General features: G+C 37.0%; 1 protein-coding gene across 1 annotated transcript; it reads left to right on the top strand.

The window, feature by feature from the left end:
• The first annotated feature begins 1,001 nt into the window (after nt 1–1,001).
• LOC121732668 (lipase member H-like) lies at nt 1,002–2,175 on the top strand. Its single transcript, XM_042122624.1, has 2 exons — nt 1,002–1,005; nt 1,262–2,175. Exons 1-2 carry the CDS (start codon nt 1,002–1,004, stop codon nt 2,173–2,175), a joined length of 918 nt encoding a protein of 305 aa, XP_041978558.1.
• The last annotated feature ends 17,977 nt before the right edge of the window (nt 2,176–20,152 follow it).

The raw sequence follows: 20,152 nt of genomic DNA, 5'->3' as shown, positions 1-20,152 counted from the left end.
GATAAGAGCTTCTTATTTTAAGAGCGGTTATCCAGATGAGTTCCATTTGTATCATCTTCTGGTGTTGGCCGTGTTGCAAGTATCCATTAACTGCTATCGCCTATCTCTTACCATCAGATAAGCTCTGTTTCTGCCACTGTAAGGCATGATTTTATAAACATAGAAAAGGTTTACAGATGGCAGCAAATAAACGATAACATGAATATTTTTTATTTTATTTTATTTGGGTAGAAAACAGATACTCGCAAATATGTCATGATTGTCGTAACAAAGCAATTAAGATTTTAATGAGCAACTCGATACAAATTATAGTTGTATCAAAATATTTATATCACTCATAAGTCATAACATTAAGTTTGTATGTCTATTTGTTTCTCTCAATGTGTAAATGAAATAACTTTGGACCTAAAATACCCCCCTGGAGTAAGCCAAAATCATTCTTTTTTTCCCTGCCCCGGCTTGTTTTCTATGTTGAAAACGAAACAAGAATTGCACTTAATTAACGTCATTAAATAATACTTAATACTACAAAACCCAATACATTTATTTTGTTTCAGTTTATTGTCTTCACAGACAAAGTCGCACTCAGTCGTAAGCTTCTGCGTTTATAAAAATACGTCTTTTGGAATTTCAAGTTTAGAGTTTAACATCTATTAGTCTGGTTCACTTCTCCATCATGAAGCTACTAATTTTTGTAACTCTCCTTATAGCATATGCTTATGCTCAGGATGATGGAGAAGAAAGTTACATACCAGAAGATGGGCCGCTGCATATGGTGTTGCATAAACTTGTTACCCAGTGTAAGTTATGTTCATTCCCTTAAAAAGTTACTTTATTTTGTGGTTATTTTTGTTTGTAATTCAAGCCGAGTTGTTTGCTTAGAGACAATTAGGACATTAATTTTTTTATCAATTTATAGCTTACTACTCCTTTCAGTTAATTTAATACAGTAATCATTATTTTATACTTCTATTAACCTATCATTACTAATTTCTCAAAATATGGGTATTGCTTGAAATATTTTTGCTACATTGGAAATTTTATCTTTTTGTTTTCTATTTTCTTCTATGTAACATAAAAATATAAATAAATCATAATATCTAAGTAGACACCGTTTTACATTTATTTACTGTAATTACTATTAATCTGTTATATTTTATTGTTCATTGCATAGACGTTAAATTCCCAATTCCATTAACATACATCAACAGTCAACACCATATTATTTTATATCTAATTTAAATATTGTTGCATTGTCCAGGTGTCCACAACAACCGATCTGCGACGACGAACGCTGGCGTTATCTCGCTGAATTTCAACGACTTCGAAAACAACATCAACGTGTCATTCCCCGTCAACGAGGCGGGAACGGGCATCCTCAGTATCCCGGGACTGGACAAGACAAACAAATTCGTATTCATCATCCCCGGGTACACCCATGGCATCACCACCCATTCCATGGGTCTGATTGAGGAGAGCTTCAAATCCATGGACACCTACGTTATTATTTTGCACGATTCAGTCTACACGAATCTCTTCAAGACGAAGAATGTCGCCACCAACTACGAGAAGGCTGTGACGTACGCGAACGGAATCGGCAAATCTTTAGCTGATGTTTTAGTCATTCTGACCAGCAACGGCGTTTCAGTGAAAGATATCCACTTCATTGGACACAGCATGGGAGGGCACATAGCCGGTGTCACTGGACAATCCTTGTTGGAAAAAACTGGCTTGAAGCTCAGTCGCATATCTGCCTTGGACCCGTCCGGGCCGTGCTACGAGGATCGCTCGAATCACGTGAAGAGGGGCCAAGCTACCTTCGTAGACATTTACCACTGCAACGCCTTCGAGCTCGCTTCGAGCAGGCACTACGGCGACGTTAGTATCTTCGTCAACAACGGAGTGATCCAACCCAAGTGTTTCAGCCCTACGTCGACTGGTACCTCGCCTGGCGCTGCCGCGGCACTCTGCAGCCACATGTCCTGCGAAAACTTCTTCTTCTCAACGCTTGCCCAACCTGACATATTCCCCGCGTTCAAATGCGACTCCTACAGAAGTTACAAGAGGGGCGAATGCAAGAACAACGAACAAATCTCGGCTGGTTACTGGATGCCTACTAATGCTAGTGGTAATTATTATACGACGACCGGAGACAACGATATCTATCAACCATAAAGGATAATCACAAACAGATTTAAGTTTACCGATAGCCATATTTTAAGGATGTTCTTCTACATATTATAAGCCCAGTGAAATCAGATTCCGAGGATATTTAAGACGAAAGATGTAACATTGAATCGTTGTAGGTCGCAGTTTAATAGTCGGAAAGTAATGTACTTATAAAATATTATAATATTAAAGTATATTATTATTAACTATAAATCTATATCTAATCTATAAATCTATAAATTACAAAATTAAGTATTTTCAATTTATTATTATTTGATTAAAAACTTTCCTAAATCCTTAAAAATCTGCAGCAAATTATTAGCGCTTTTAAATGTTATAATTTATTATATTATCAGATTAATATAATAATCAGATTAGGGTATGGTTCTAAATCATAAACTGAGCTAGTTTCCCATTATTATCTGAGAAACTCTCCATCTCATCAAACATTGTATGTCAACAACTTTCCCTATTATTTGGAAGAAAGTCCTATCAAAATAGCATCAGTAATTTTTGAGGAATTCCTGAACAAACACACAGGTCAAACAGAAAACCTTAGTTTTTATCGGTTAAAATATATCTAAAATAGGACCATAATATGTGAATCTACGACGTGTTTTCGAGATCCGATTTCATCAAAACAATATAGATAAGGACGTATCAAGTTGTAATTCCTCGGAATAAAAACATCGTGACCAACAGGTAAATGATAAAAACAGGAAAATGGGAAGTCAATTAATATGGCGGACACGTTGATCCTTGCGATACTAATACAAGGAGCTTACAGGAAAACATACAATATTAGGCGTAGTAGTTACTTCGGATATTTTGGTAAAATATTAGTATGTCTAGTGTCTACCTAGGCAGAGAAATAATCAGGATAGATATTCTAGAAAATGTTACTTTATATGGGTTGATTTCGCATTGGCTGAATGTCTGTAAGTACCTCTGATGTTTTTTTAATATGAAAATTTATATTGCCTAAGGTCCATATACGTCTAAAAGTCAGTAAAATCATATACAAAGTATTATGTACAGTATGGTCCAAACTAATGATATAAGTACACGTATTTATAATTATTAATTACTATTCGTCTGGCGGATTTTACCGTTTTAGTTTGGACTATACGTAGTTACAAAATACAAATACAGTAGGGAATTAATAAAAGTAATCATTACCCAAACTACCTATTCAAATTAAATGCCTTGCCTATCCCTTTCCCAAACCTCTATGGCACTAAGGTAAATATTTACTACATAAACACTCGGCATAATACTGTAAATGGCCAAATATTCCTTTATTTCCCCAAACACCTTAATTGTTCGCAAAATTGCGTCTAACGTTTCAAATAAACAAATCTAATATTCCTTGTTCTATGCAAATTCGTTTTAATTATTTTTCCCCCTGGAAAATGCCTTTCTTTATTTATTTGATTCGTAAAGCGGATGTACACTTAAAGCTGTCCCAAAACTATTTCGATCGCTATCTTATCTTTAAACGAGCAATTCTTGTATATATATATATATATATATATATATATATATAACTAGCTGTTGCCCGCGACTTCGTCCGCATGGACTTCAGTTTATAGCGCGCGATGTCAACAAAATTAGTGTCAAAAGCTTTTATAAAAAAAACCCTGGTACCTCTTAAATCAAAACAGCTGTGCAGTGTGCATATAATATTTCAATTTTTTTAATTAATCTTTATATTTTATGCCAAATTTTTAAATTTAAGCTTATATTTTAGCCCCCCAATTACACAACTTTAGCCATAAACTATTTATCATTGATAGGTTTAAGGTTACGTCACTGCATAGATAAAGTACTGGTTTATTAAATAACGTAAAAAAGAAATAACAATCGAAAGAACTCGAATATAAGATAATACCACCTCTTATAGAAAAACTTTTGGGCAAGCGTTAGCGCGATGTAGGAGACGCACGGCGCCATCTATTATGAATTTTTGGAACTAACTTAATTTATACGTGCGAGAGCCATGCTTCGGCACGAATGGGCCGGCTCGACCGGAGAAATACCACGTTCTCACAGGAAACCGGCGTGAAACAGCGCTTGCGCTGTGTTTTGCCGAGTGAGTGAGTTTACCGGAGGCCCGATCCCCTATTCCCTTCCCTACCATCCCCTATTCCCTTCCCTGCCCTACCCTCCCCTATTACCCTATTCCCTCTTAAAAGGCCGGCAACGCACCTGCAGCTCTTCTGATGCTGTGAGTGTCCATGGGCGACGGAAGTTGGTCTCCATCAGGTGACCCGTTTGCTCGTTTGCCCCCTTATTTCATTAAAAAAAAAAAGAACAAATTTACGCATTTTCACCCTCTTACAACGCTTTTTTCCAGTAAAAAAGTAGCCTATGTCCTTTCTCAGGCTTTAGACTATCTGTATACAAAATTTCATTACAATCGGTTCGGTAGTTTTGGCGTGAAAGCGAGACAGACAGACAGACAGACAGAGAGAGAGAGACAAACAGACAGACAGACAGAGATACTTTCACATTTATAATATTAGTATAGATGGAATCCCGGAATCGGCTCCAACTATTTTCATGAAATTTAGTATGTAGGGGGTTTCGGGGGCGATAAATCGATCTAGCTAGGAATCATTTTTAGGAAAATGGCATTTTATTCATGTTTTATCGAATACCTAGTTATAATATTATTATATAAGGTGTAACAAAAAAGTGATAATATTTTAGGGTGTCTAGTCTAATTATTGTGCTTTGTATAGAATTCACTGTGAAAATAGTAGCGCCGAAAGTGTTAGATAATACAATTGACTTCAATGTTTCTATTAGGAATGCGCCGGGTATTATTAGCCTTATTTTAGATTCTAAAGTCTAAAGTCTAAACTACTGGGGGGTGAGCCAAAATCTTTTCGTTTTCGCTTCGTTATAGAATCGCCGATGAACATGTATGGAATTGAAATAAGCGTTTGTTAATATGACATTGACGTTCGACTCGTCTAATGTCAATTCCATACATTTTGATCGGCGATTCTATAACGAAGCGAAAACGAAAAAGTTTCGGCTAAATGGCCTGGTTCGTTAAACATAATATTTTATTAAAACACTCTTGATTCCTAAGTATACGGCGACCCTTAGCATTATAATAGCATCTCGTAATCACCAAAACGTTCGCCATAACGAACTGAATAGGTGTTTACACTTAATTACCTTTTTAAATATAAACTCCCTTTTCATCCGTGAATGGCAGTCGGATCCTTAATAAAATGGGCTTTCAGTTAAAAATGTAAACGAGCTTTTGAATCTATTTTTAGTTTGAATAATAATGAGCGAAGGTTGTGTAGGATGAGTCAAGAGTTGCTAAAGGTTTTTTAAAGGTTCAGTACATTATTTTAGTTCTTAATTAATAATATGAATGTATCAATCTTGGGAGTCTATGAATGCAATTGTATAAGTATTGTTACGGATACGAACACGTAGTGCCATCTAGCGTCAAACCAGCGAAACTTGTCGAGGGAACACAGACAACAAAAATCCCCTACTCGATACTAGATGACGTTAGGTGTACGATTACAATATGCGCGTATTTTCTAGAAACATTCCACACTTGTTTACGCGAATGGGGTACGATCTAGAATGGAACTATTTCGAATTAGGAATTTAATGAATAATCTAAAGACTAAGGAACCAAGAAAAGTCACAAAACTTTATATTAAACTAGCTGACGCCCGCAACTCTGTTGCGCCAAAATTCAATTATCGCGCGGGAACCGTAAATTTTTTCGGGATAAAAAGTATCCTATATCCTATTTCCCGGGACTCGAAGCATCTCTATACCAAATTTAAACAAAATCGGTTCAGCGGTTTCGGTGGTAAGATATAACAGACAGATAGACAGGCAGACACACTTTCGCATGTGTAATATTAATATGGATGAATGAATTATACTTTTTTTACATGGGGAAATGCATTACGCATCCCCGGTGGATTGGGGACATCGGCTGGGGTATGTGGGACTCTCCGAGGAACTACCTACTAAAACCCCATGGTGCTCCACTCACCGCTTAGGCAAAGTTACGGACACGATCAACCCACCGCAATTTTACCAACGGTTGTCTGTGCCAGACCCATCAAAACATGCAGGCTTTTCTAGGTCGCCTCGCGAGGTGGCCTAGAAAAGCCCACACGGGGGCCGCGATGTGCTGCGGGGCTAAAATGGTCACATTTAGCAATTCCTCTCAATCAATTCAGCAAATCACATATGAATTGTCAAAACTGTCAAACTCACAAATGTCAAATCAGTACAAAAATACAGAAATGAATTGCAAGCAGAGTTGCATTTTGCGATTTTAGAAAAATGAATCATATTATGATTCATATCATGATTCTTCAAAGCGATCATTTTAGCCCCGCAGGAGCACCATGAGCATCACGGCTCTCTCTCGAACTCGGTGCAATGGCCGGCACTGTCCCCACACTACCACCCGAGGTCCAGTGGTTCAGAGCTCGGCTCTTGACTCGGAGGTCGTGGGTTCGATTCCCTTATTTCCAAGTTTGGTTAGGATAATGCAGGCTGATCACCTGATTGTCTGACAAGTAAGATGATCCATGCGTCGGATGGGCATGTAAAAAGTCGGTCCTGCGCCTGATCTCTCGCCAGTCGTGCCGGTCTGCCGTCCCACTGGGTTATGAGAGTAAAGGAATAGAGAGTGCTCTTGTGTACTGCGCACACACTTGGGCACTATAAAATTACTCCTGCGTAGCTGGCCTGGTTTCAATAAAAACCGGCCACCGTCACCGAAACCGGTGTGGGAGCTAGTTGAGCTAGTTGACCACCCGAGGAATGAATTATACCTAGCCTCGTAGATTTGTACCATAGATTCTAAGAAACTATAGTCACAACAAATTCACAATTTACGCCCATTTCATTTGATACGCGACATGTAGCGAGGTGGAGGAATACGTGATTGAAATATTTATCACGGCAGACATATTTAAATTTAAATTCTGCAAAATACACGGAGCTCAAAAATCTGAACGCTACCTTCACACCGACCGCGACATGACGACAAGATATCGAAACCATTTATGCTATTCATTCTGTGCTAAAACCTAACAAGGCAAGTAGTTTATCGAACAAAAGTGTCCACACTTATTTCTGGTCACTTCAACAGAATTTACCTAAGTTTACCCACATAGCGTAATTTTTCTGTAGCAATTTTCCAATAAAATATACGTCGCAGTTAATCCTGAATTTTGAAAACAGTGACAAAAACGCAGTCCGCATTTTGTGTGAAAACCCCGATAGTCGATACCTTAGGTGCCTCACAAGAGTCACAAGTCACACCGCGCCTAAAATATTATGTACTATGCTCAAATAGACTCACTTGTTGTTGAAATCCACTGACTCTCAAAGTCAAGTTTGTGAAGTTAATTTATTTGACCAATTATTATAGTTCATATACAGTATGTAACAAAAATAAGTGATAATACTTTAGGGTGTGTACGTGTTCCTTGTAGAGAGGTCACTGTGAAAGTAGCAGCGCTGAAAGACGATTTTTTTTTCACTTTTGTATGGGCAATGGCCCGAGCGTCACGAGTTTCCCCATACAAAAGTGAAAAAAAATGTTGGTCTTTCAGCGCTGCTACTTTCACAGTGACCCTAAAGTATTATCACTTATTTTTGTTACGCCCTGTAAAAACCTACATACAGACATACACGTCATGTTTGAAGTGTTTGCCTGTATGTAGGTATGAACTATTTATTCCTATTCTTATTTAAAGAAAATATGAAGTATATTTTCGGTTTTATAACATTCGTAAGAATTCCGAGTAAGAATATTATAAGCGCAAAACTGTGTATGTTTGTGTTGTCCGTAGTGTTCCTTACGGATAAGTAGACATAACATAAGGCGACCTCTGAGACTCCCTAGTCCCTATATTATGTGACATCCTAGTGATATCCGATTTTTCATACAATTCCACGAAAAACGATCGGGAATTTTATTATTCAGATTCACTTAAGGTGAGCTTATATTTAAGACGATTTCTAAATCATATTACATTTCTGTTAAAAGGGTTCTGTTCAGAATGAGTACGAAGTAAAAACGGTAATTTAAAAAACTGAAAACCACTTTACTTTTGTAGCATATCAAGCTGCTATTACTTTTGTAGCATATCAAGCTGCTATTACTTTTGTAGCATATCAAGCTGCTATTACTTTTGTAGCATATCAAGCTGTTATTACTTTTGTAGCATATCAAGCTGCTATTATAATCAAGCTGTTCAGGCTGTATAGCTTACCAAGGAATTATACGTACATACATAAAATATAGTATTAATAAAACCGGCCAAGTGCGTGTCGGGCCACGCGCAATATAGGGTTCCGTAGTACCACTAGTTTTTGTATGGTCGATGAATGCACATTTATTACGTGTTTTACACTACTAACAACATCATCTCAGTTACGTTCAACGGATTTTGAACGAAAAGTTCCTTTTTATTTCTACGAATACATTTTTTTAGTTGTTCGACTATCTCAATAACTAATGAAGTCTTCTTACGGCCGTTCCCAATATTTGATCTATCTCTGGTTTTGCCCTACTAGAGATAGGAATAGCTCACATTAGACATTAGAGACATATGTTTTATGTCAATTGTGAGCTATTCCTATTTCTAGTAGGGCAAAACCAGAGATAGATCAAATATTGGGAATGGCCGTTAGCCGTGGCCCGTGACAGTTTTCCTTTTAAATACAGAATATTTCCTAGTCCCGTGAATTGTTACACCCCTTCCCCCACTAGACTCTAACGATTTTTTTCCACTTTAAAACTTCATATTTCACAAATGGATCCCTTAATCGGAAAATAATCTTGTAATATCTTTAACAAACCTATCCAACGACACCCCACACGGTGGGGTGGACGCGAAAAAAAATCACCCCCGCATGATGTGTACCTACGGATAACCTTAATTTTTTTTTTTTAAGATTTTATAACACCATTTTGTCGGCATCATTAAGATATGTATTCATGCCGAATTGCAGTTTTGTAGGCCTTATAGTCTCTGAGAAAAACCGCGGACAGACAGATGGACGGACGCACCGACGGACAGACAGACCGAAACTATAAGGGGTTCCTTGTTGACTACGGAACCCTAAAAACCATAATCCTACTTCTGGCAATCGGATATTAAAACCAAGAATTCGATGTCCGTCCCTGCATATTTTCCTTACTATAGCAAGGAAAATATGCAACAAAAAGAAATCTTGTAGCGTTTTCTTACCTTTCTCTTAAATTCTTCTGAATTTTGTCTCAAAGGCCATATTTTGCATCTCACGACAATTCATCTCTGTACCTCATCTCAATTTCGACGTCTGTTTGGGGCCTTAAATTAAAAAATATGATGTCGTACTGTGTTACGAGCCTAACTCCATTTATTTTCATTCTCTGGGGGTTGCCCACAGATATAACATTTGGACGGAACTGCGTAGCTGTTCCTGTACTTTTTTAGTGTAGTTAGATCAGAAAGGCTTCAGCAATAGAGCTAGGCAGAATAAATATGGCCTTACGATAGCCTTAAAAACCTTATGGAAAAATAAATCACTGATAATAAAATGTAATGGGTAAGTTTTATACGTGGGAGAGCCATGCTTCGGCACGAATGGGCCGGCTTGACCGGAGAAATACCACGTTCTCACAGAAAACCGGCGTGAAACAGCGCTTGCGCTGTGTTTCGCCGAGTGAGTGAGTTTACCGGAAGTCCAATTCCCATCCCTACCCTCCCCTATTACCCTATTCTCCTCTTAAAAGGCCGGCAACGCACCTGCAACTCTTTTGATGCTGCGAGTGTCCATGGGCGACGGAATTTGCTTTCCATCAGGTGACCCGTTTGCTCATTTGCCCCCTTCTTTCATAAAAAATACTTATACCGCGACACAACAACAATGGAATTACTGAACAAAAGGCGTAAGTCCAATTTTAACAATGCTGTTAAATTTAAGGCTCTAATAATTAGTATCACGTCACCTCGTTTAGTTTTTCATTAATTAAAGTGAAGACATTACATTTTAACAAGCTGTTAATATTAATAGACACAGCTTGTTAAAATGTCATGTCTTCACTTTAAAAGGCATGTCTTCTTGTCATTAAAATGTCATGTCTTCACTTTTAAAAATCGAAGACTAATGACTAAGCCCTTATTTCACCTAACACTAATAGACTTAGGTGAAATTAGGCCTTAGTCATTAGTCTTCGAGTTTTGTCCCGCAAAAGGAGGCCTAAAGCCTCCTTTTGCGGGACAATATCACCGATCAGAAGATCGTGACCAAACGGTGACACGCTCTTAGTTTTGCTTCCTTCAGCTTCATCAGCGATCCTGAAATTGTGCGCGGTTTATATTATGTACTTAAACACCCTTTTGCGGCATCTAATTTATATGTCAGAGCTCCAATTTGCCGCTCCAATGTTTTTTTTTTTCCTCACCTGAGCAAATTATTTACGTTGCCAATTAAACCAATCTACCATGAAACCCGCTCGTGGCTTGGCGTCTATTTTAGACTTTGTTTTTACATAACCATCTTTCATATGGCCGAGTTTGCGTTGAACGGAGGTCGGAAACTCAACTGTGGTGATTTTTCACATTGAATATAAAATTAAATTATCTTCTTTGCCTTAGCATCACTCTATAACTCTAAACGTACGGTATCTCTACTTTTAAATAAAATTATTAAAATCTAGAGTTACACAATTTTTTACCAAGTCAATATTTAGATTTTAGTATGATCTAGGTTTGACATTGGCCATGGTTATACTATAGCCGTAGTGCCATAATAAGAAAAAAAAAGCATACAACAGAACTTCAGTTCAAGCAACCTATAGAAGCAAATACTAAGACAACATAAGCTATTAGTATATCAGACAGGATCATTGTCACGTTTCCGCCGTGCTTATCGTCAACTACCAGGATACCATGAGTTCTTAGCGATCATTAAGGCACATACAAGCAGTGGCGTAGCTAAAAGGCAAGGTAGAGCGGTGCCCTAAAACCCTCTACCTAAGAGGGTCCTCAAGTCTCTTATTCGCAATTTATACATAATATTTTTAATTGCTAAAGTTAACTGGCATAAAAAGACAAATTGACAACTACGCCTCTGACATGAGTTCTAATAGCGATCATTAAGGAACAAACAAGCAGTGGCGTAGCTCGGGGGCAAGGTGAAGCGGTGCCCTAAAACCCCCAAAGGGGACCCTTCAATTTCTGATTTGCAATACATATTTTTATTTGCGAAAGTTAACTGGCATAAGGCTTCGCCTGAATAAAACTTCTTTACGTCTTGCAAGTTGCGTCGTCTAGTTGGGGCTCTACTACGGTACGGTAGTCGGTTACCTAGTTACGCCACTGGGTCTTACCGGGACTATCCCGGTGTAATGACTGTGTGAGGGGAATCCCAGATCACGTGATTGGTTTTTATGATATCCGTATTATCTATGTAATGTTTAACCCTCTTGCTAATAGAAAGATAATGGATAGATATTCACAGTTGTTGTCTGTGACAATGTGTCAAACAAAGACCTTAGTTATTATCTGTTTTTTATATATTAGGGGGTATGTTTACAATTAGTAAGATCATTATTCAATAATCAATACGTTTACAGCTGCCAAAACATAGATTTTGAAAATCACAAAAAAATTTTGCTCTTTTAACGCTGCTAATTTTACAGTGAACTCTATTTAGGGGACGTATACAACCATACACACCCTAAATTTCACTTTGTTTTGTATGACCAAATTATTAATTTTTTTTTCTAGGTATATTTTCATTCGATCTAAATCCCAAGGCTAAACTCCACGTAACATAAGACTTCTCGTATCAAATATCACATATCTGGGTCGATCAACTTTTATTGGTCCGACGGTACACGCATCATGTCCCTGAACGATAATTAATAAATATTAAATCATAAAGAGTTAAATTGGTTTTAATTATATTCCTTTTAATATTTTCTAGCATTATTGTGAACAATATTTTACTTGTTTTATTAATTTGTGCGTAGTTTAATGGTTGTCCGACAGACTATATGCAATTTTCCAGTACTATCACATTTGTCCCCAAGCCACAATGCATTAACAAACTTCGCATCACGAAAAACATACTATCACGACCATAAATACCAAATACATTTCTTGTTTCAGTTCATAATTGTTGACATCAAAACATACAAACATTTTTTTTTTATTGGATATAATAAAATTTTCAGGCATTTTACTTTTGTCCCCATAAATCACCTACATGGCACAGGTCTCACGGACAACCGTAATTTAGTTATGGAACCAAAACACAGGTGGCGCGGTAGACTCCTAAACAACAAGCCAAACACAATAGTTAACTGTCGGGCTCAAACGCCATTTTGATTTGTATAAAATCACGGCGACAATCGTCCGAGCGACGTGGGTGAGTGTGGGTGGCTTTTTTGTCAGTCCGTCGGACAACTGTGATTAAAACGTAAGTACTTGATGCATTGTTATCAATTATACTACACGAGATGCGCTTTCGTCTATATTTTAGTATGAGCTGAGATTAATATATAAAATAACAATAGTATTTGCTTGGCGGCTCAAAATTTTAAAAATGTCCCGCGGACAACCAGTCACTTGGACAACTAAAGTGGTTGTCCCGTGGACAATTTGGTTGTACCTAGGACAATAATTATTTAAAACTTACTTTAACAGTTAAATAGTTGATGTTTTGTTTATTACTCAGCTGTTTCGGGAATACATTTTTATTACGCGATTTTATGTCTAGTTTAATTGTAATTTTTATTTTTTTTAGATAAGACAATGGGATTGTCGGAGAAAGAAAAGTCAAGACACTACAGAAAAAGGCTTAAAGCAGACCCAGATAAATTGGCTGAACGGAAAAGAAAAAAAAGGGAAAGTTATCACATAAATAAAAAGTTAGTTGCGAATATGGAGCCGGAGGAAAAAATAACTGCAGAATAATTTGGAAATCGTTTGGACAAACAAATAATGTCCCATGGACAACCAAATATGTCTTCTGGACAACTAAGATGTCCCCATATGAAAATCACATTATACTTCATTCATTCAGTTTTATCGAGAATCAGTTCATTTCAATTTAGTAAAATCTATAATACAATACGTAACAACCTCGCCTTAATAGTTTTTTGTTAAAAAAATATCACTATTTCCGCTTTACTTATTTTTTTTATATTAGAAACATAATTTGGTTGTCCAAAAGACATCATTCGTTTCAATTTTAATAAAAATATTTCGTATTTTGGGTGTACATAGAACAAATATTAAAATATTACTTATTATTTAATATTAGAAGAATTTGTTTTAATTCTTAAGGGCATTTAACATTTAAAAAAGTACTACTGTGTAAGTTGTCCAAAGGACATTATTTCCCGTGAAAAGATCGGTTAGTGAAGTTAAATCCACAAATGTGTTTAATCAACATAACTGCTGCTTATATAATCTTAATCTACGAAGAATCCTCTTCTAAATGAAATAATAAAATGCTGAAAAAGAAGCACAAAAAAAAATAGCAGAAAATTAAGATCGGGACCTTTAAAAATTGATTGACCCATCTAATTCCAAGTGAAATAGATATACTGACATATTAAATTCCTTCCCAGAACCTAATCGGGAGTATCCCAGAATCAGCCTGCAGTTCGCGCACCGTGAAATTACCCACTTAAAACGTTGCGCACGACATGTTACATTCTACCGCGGAATATTAAATTTCAAATCTGGAATTGGAATGTTCTCATTTTAAAATATATTTTTTTCTTCTGCTTTGTCAAATTGACTTTTTAAAAATGTGATGAACGTTAAGGCCTTAGGACATAAGATCAGTATTCTTTTTCTAGTTATGACCATTGGGCATTGACGTAACAAAAGGACATTCTGAGGAGCATGTTAAATAAAAAAGTGTTGTCAAACAGTGGTAGCCACTACGGCACTGTTTGGGGCGGTTTTGCAATGTGCAAGATGTAGAAATACAAGCAGACCATGTGAAGTGATTCGCTGTGTCAATATTTTTGTAAGAAGTGGGCTTATAAACTTAATTACAGTAATAATAATTATGATAATGATAATTCATTAAAGTATAAAATTACTAAAACCAGAACAATGAAATATCTAAGTAATGAATACCAAATGTAAAGGTACATAATACATTGTACTATACTACACAAACGAGGCCCCTGGTGTACCGATTCTACTGTATGTAATAAGATATTAACATCTCTTAAGTGTAGAGGCAACAACACTAAATTATATTCTAAAGACATTAGCGAAATACAACGATAGTGTTGGCGACGGAAATTATCGATAAAATTAATACTTACATTAAAGCAGGGAAAAATGTGCTAAGTAAATGTCTGTGATGAGTAGTAGTCCACACTGTATGAAAAATAAATGTAGCTTCACTCTGCATCCTCTATCGGTTGTATCACGGGGAGTGCTCTAAGGAATAAATTGTTCGGAATCATACCACCTGCAACTTTTCACCATCGTCCTACGCAAAAAATATACCATCCTCATCACCTTGATGAGTGGCAGTCTTCCACGGTGCGTTTCTCGCGTAACTTTCTGCCGCGCACTGTAAAACTCTGGAACGAACTGTCACCAGCAGTTTTTCCGGACCTATACGACCTGCAAAACTTTAAGAAGAGAGCGTATTCCCTCTTAAAAGGCCGGCAACGCACCTGCAGCTCTTCTGATGTTGCGAGTGTCCATGGGCGACTGTAGTTGCTTTCCATCAGGTGACCCGTTTGCTCGTTTACCCCTTATTTTATAAAAAAACTGTGCCTTTTTCTGTTCGTCAAGGGCATGCGTTATAGCGCAGTCAACAGCGAACGTGAGGCATGCCCGCGACGCATACCCTCTGACCGTATCCAAAACTTCAAAAATGACAATATTGGCGTTGCGTTCCTTGACGCATTCAATTATTGAATGCGCCAATATGACAGTTGATGACGAAAATTGAAGATGAAAGTGCAGAGTGTGGACATAGCTAAAGTACATTATTAATAAATTAGCCTCACTAATAAAAAGATCCACAATGCTTAAATACTGACCGTGCAGAATAGTCGTGCCTTTTCTGTTATGAGGATACACCAGGGGCGAGAGAAATTGAAAATAGGTATTTGAAAATGTATTGCTGTCTCACCAATCTCAAGCTCTGCCACCGCAGAGCGCGATAGAGACAACACGACAAAAGTTCTAATAAAAGAACAGAAAATCTTCGATTCGTTGTCCGCTGATTCCTTCTCCAAAACTTAACCGATTTAAGTACTTTTTTTATTAAGAATTAAAGCAAGGCTTGAGCTGTGTTCCTATGTTTTACTTTTTTTGTATATTTTAGCCAGTTTTGTTTTCTGGGTGTTTGAACACAGAGGAAAATCTGGCCATTTTTTTGGGTTTTTGGACGTTCTTATCTTTTTTAATAATAAAATTATGAAAAAAGAGAAAACATAGGGACATGCTAATAGTGGCAATAGATATTCAGGAAAAAAATCATAACCCTACCGGCATTATCCAGGGAGGAAACAGGCGACAACGTTTGTATGGAAAAACGGCGGTGTGGACTCTTAAGGTTTTACTAACGGTAATATTTATTATTAAAAGCAAACAATTACTCTTTACAGTCCAGCGCAAAATTTCAGCGCTTTCAGTAGATACAAATAAATCCTTTTATTTACATTACCTAGTTTGCATGTTATGGACATAGCATTTTGTTATTTATTTAATGAAATTCTCCGAAATAAATGCACATATCCCAATTCTTGGAACTTGGATTATTATTTAAAAAAGTACTTAATAATATTCTGCAACTTAAACGTCGAAATGATTTATTTCATTGCAACGTTTAACTATAATATTATAAAAGGTAAATTTTCAAACAGCTTGGACCCCTTGGAATTACGCCGAGATGTAGCTTCACTCTGCATCCTCTATCGGTTGTATCACGGGGAGTACTCTGAGGAATTGTTCAGAATCATACCACCTGCACGTCCCACGCGAAATATGTACCATCCTCATCACCTTGATGAGTGGCAGTCTTCCACAGTGCGTTTTTCGCGTAACTTTCTGCCGCGCACTGTAAAACTGGAACGAACTGTCACCAGCAGTATTTCCGGACCTATTCGCCTTCAAACCTTCAAGAGAGCGTATTCCCTCTTAAAAGGCCGGCAACGCACCTGCAGCTCTTCTGACGTTGCGAGTGTCCATGGGCGCCGGTAGTTGCTTACCATCAGGTGACCCGTTTGCTCGTTTGCCCCTTATTTAATAAAAAAAAACACATTTTACCACTTTGGAAGAGTCTCTCTCGTAAACTATTCAGGTTAGAAAAAAAATGAGATTACAAACCTCAATATGATTTTTAAAGACCTATGCATAGATACCCCACACGCATAGGCTAGATGAAAAATTTTTTCCCTGAAATTTTTAATAATTTTTCCATTTTTGTATCAAAATCTTAATGCGGTTCACAGACTACATGTACTTACCAAGTTTCAATAGTATAGCTCCTACAGTTTCGGAGAAAAGTGACTGTGACATACGGATGAACAGACAGACAGACATGACGAATCTATAACTTAAGAAGTTTTCACTTAAAAAATCTATCGATAGTCTTCACGTCGGTGCATCACTAGCGAGCACAATTTATGACTTGTCTTCCTTAGCCGGCCGAGGTGCATTAGGGAGTGCACATTTGTATCGAGCTATACCACGAGCATTAGTGTTGTACCCGTAATAAGGTGCTTTTATTATCGACTTTTATTTTTACTTAAGATTTATGTGTTAAGTCAGTAATAGAAAATGGATTTTACAACGATATCTATTATTTTTCTCCCTTTACTACTTCTTCTAATTACGATATTAATAATTCCGATTCCTATTAAAATTTAAAATATTACTGCTGCTACTTTCACACTGAACTCTATACAGGGTGTAACAAAAATAAGTGATAATACCTGTACGTGTTCCTTGTAGAGAGTTCACTGTGAAAGTAGCAGCTCTGAAAGATGAAATTTTTTTTTCACTTTTGTATGGGCAAGGGCCCGACTACCGAGCGTCACGAGTTTCCCCATACAAAAGTAAAAAAAATTTTTTGGTCTTTCAGCGCTGCTACTTTCACAGTAAACTCTCTATAAGGAACACGTACACACCCTAAAGTATTATCACTTATTTTTGTTACACCCTGTATATACAAACACATAACACACCCTAAAGCAGGGGTTCCCAATCATTTTCAGCCTGCGGCACAGTTACACGTCAAAATATTTTGTCACGGAGCGGCGCGGGCGCCTACTCCACTTAGCTATAAAAATATATCTACATAAATAAACACCTTTAATCCTTCGATCGTGGATTCTTGGAAATCTATTGTTATTCAATGGTGTCTCGCTCACCGGTAGGCTTATGGGGCTTGATGGGTTAATGTTTATAGTTAGGTTAAGCAGGTAAATTATAAGAAACAAATATAACTTGCTTTACATAAATATTAATATTATAATTATTATATTTTATACTCTCTCACTCTCTCACGGCGCCCCTCTTGCCAAGCCACGGCGCACCACGCACCACGTGCACGAAATGGTCACATTTAGCAATTCCTCTCAATCAATTCAGCAAATGAATTGTCAAAACTGTCAAACTGACAAATGTGAAATGTATGTACGAATTACTAGGCATGAATTGCAAGCAGACTTGCATTTTGCAATTTAAAAAAGTGATTCATAATATTAGTCCAAAGCGACCATTAAAAAACTATTATAACTTAGTTTTGTTACATCCTGACGTATACCTACAACTGCATCAATCCATACTTTCATGATTTTATTAAAAGTCTGTTATGTCATCACGCTTAAACCACTGAACCGATTTAGATAAAATTGGCACGCAGATACTTTAATGTCACGAAAAAAACATAATAGTTTTAATTTTCTCAAAATGTACTGCGCGATAAATGAGCTGCACGATCGAAGTTGCAGGCAATATATTTAGTAAATTAGTTTTAAACGCTAAACAAAATATAATACAACGACATTCCAGGCCGAAACATTTAGGTTAACGGTTAACCTAATCAACCTAACTACATACCTACATGAAACTGTCTGTCTATAATAACCGTCATACACGTTCAAATAATAAAATTGAGTGACCTATCTTGTCTTTAATTTTTGACGTGGGAGAGCCAATCTTCGGCACGAATGGGCCGGCTCGACCGGAGAAATACCACGTCCTCACAGAAAACCGGCGTGAAACAGCGCTTCCGCTGTGTTTCGCCGAGTGAGTGAGTTTACCGGAGGCCCAATCTCCTACCCTTTTCCCTTCCCTACCCTCCCCTATTCCCTTCCCTACCCTCCCCTATTACCCCTTAAAAGGCCGGCAACGCACCTGCAGCTCTTCTGATGCTGCAAGTGTCCATGAGCGACGGAAGTTGCTTTCCATCAGGTGACCCGTTAGTCGTTTGCCCCCTTATTTCATAAAAAAAAAAGAAAAAAAAATTCTTCTGTTCATGATAATTAATGCTGTTAAGTATATTATGTTTGTTGAAAATTACATATTTGCCAAAAACGCTACAAATGACGATGCGAATATTGTTAGCTCTATTTCCCGACGCGATGGGTCATGCGACTACGAAGTACAACCTAGCCCATGTGCGGTTACAGGGAACAGAGATCCATCCTGTGTTACATACACTGTGTACTATACGGAATAATAGGCATTATGACATTTTTCCTTGATGGTAATTAAATGACCTTTCCGAAATAGAAATATTGGTGAAATAATTACTGTGCTAGCTAAAAAACTTTACAAGATATAACAATTCAAAAATCTCATAAAATAGGCATGCCCGAAATACTCCATACAAGCTGCTACTCGATTATGACGTCACTGTAGAGTAGCTAGTAGGCATCGCGGGAGAACTTTGTTCGATAGCTATATTAATTATTGCGTTTATAAAAGTGGTTTCAATGCAAAAGTTGCTTAAAATTACACAAGTTATCTATCACTATCCAACTTTGAAGGCGCAAAGCAAAAAAATAATAAATCATAAAGCTGAATATTTACAAATGTTTATTTCTTACCGTTACTTATATATTTATTTTATTAAAAAAATTTGCTAATTTAGGACCTTGTCAACATCCCTAATAAACATGTCGTGTCCTCATCTATCTATCGAATCTGACAAGGACACGCAAAGTAGGTACATAGAATGTAGACTTTTATTAGTAAGGAAGCTATTTGCTATACAGTTCCAAATTCTTTATTTACAATTCCAAAATGGCGGAACGATCGTGTAGTGTGTGTAGGGCATAAGCTAACGAGATAACTCGCCCAGTTAGTTGCGGCTTGCTCGACTCCGCTTATATTATATTTTATGTTTTTTTCACGTTTAATTAAAAACTTATTACTTAATTAATAGCACGGCTTCACAGCAACTGACATTTTCCTTTTTGAAATTGCAGTTTATTAAGCTCGTTTCATCCGTAAGCCTGAAATTTAGTTCCATTACATTGCTATTAAAAGGTAGAAATGTAATACAAACAAAATTACAAAAAGGCCTGACCGAGCATAACACCTCGCTCGGTCGGAAGATCTTCCTTTAGCGTCGCCACGCATTATCCCACAGATGTATATGTAGATGTATGGATGTTTGTTACTCTTTCAGGCAAAAACTACTGAACGGATTTTAATGAAACTTTACAATAATATAGCTTAAACATCATAATAACACATAGGCTACAATTTTAACCGACTTTCAAAATGGGGGAGGTGTTATGTTCGTTTTCTTATGTTCAACGATTACTCCGTCGTTTGTTAACCGATTTTCAAAATTTTTCTTTTGGGTATCATCATAAATATAGGGTATCATCCCAATTCGGTATTATATTCACAAAAGTGGTGATCTGATGAAGGATCCATAAGTAAACGAGGGAACTCCTCAAAAATTATAGGGAAATATG

Source organism: Aricia agestis, chromosome 12, assembly GCF_905147365.1.
Source record: "Aricia agestis chromosome 12, ilAriAges1.1, whole genome shotgun sequence".
In the NCBI taxonomy this organism is placed as follows: Eukaryota; Metazoa; Arthropoda; class Insecta; order Lepidoptera; family Lycaenidae; genus Aricia; species Aricia agestis.
The sequence above is the reverse complement of the archived record's forward strand: the minus strand, read 5'-3'. Positions and strand labels throughout refer to the sequence as shown.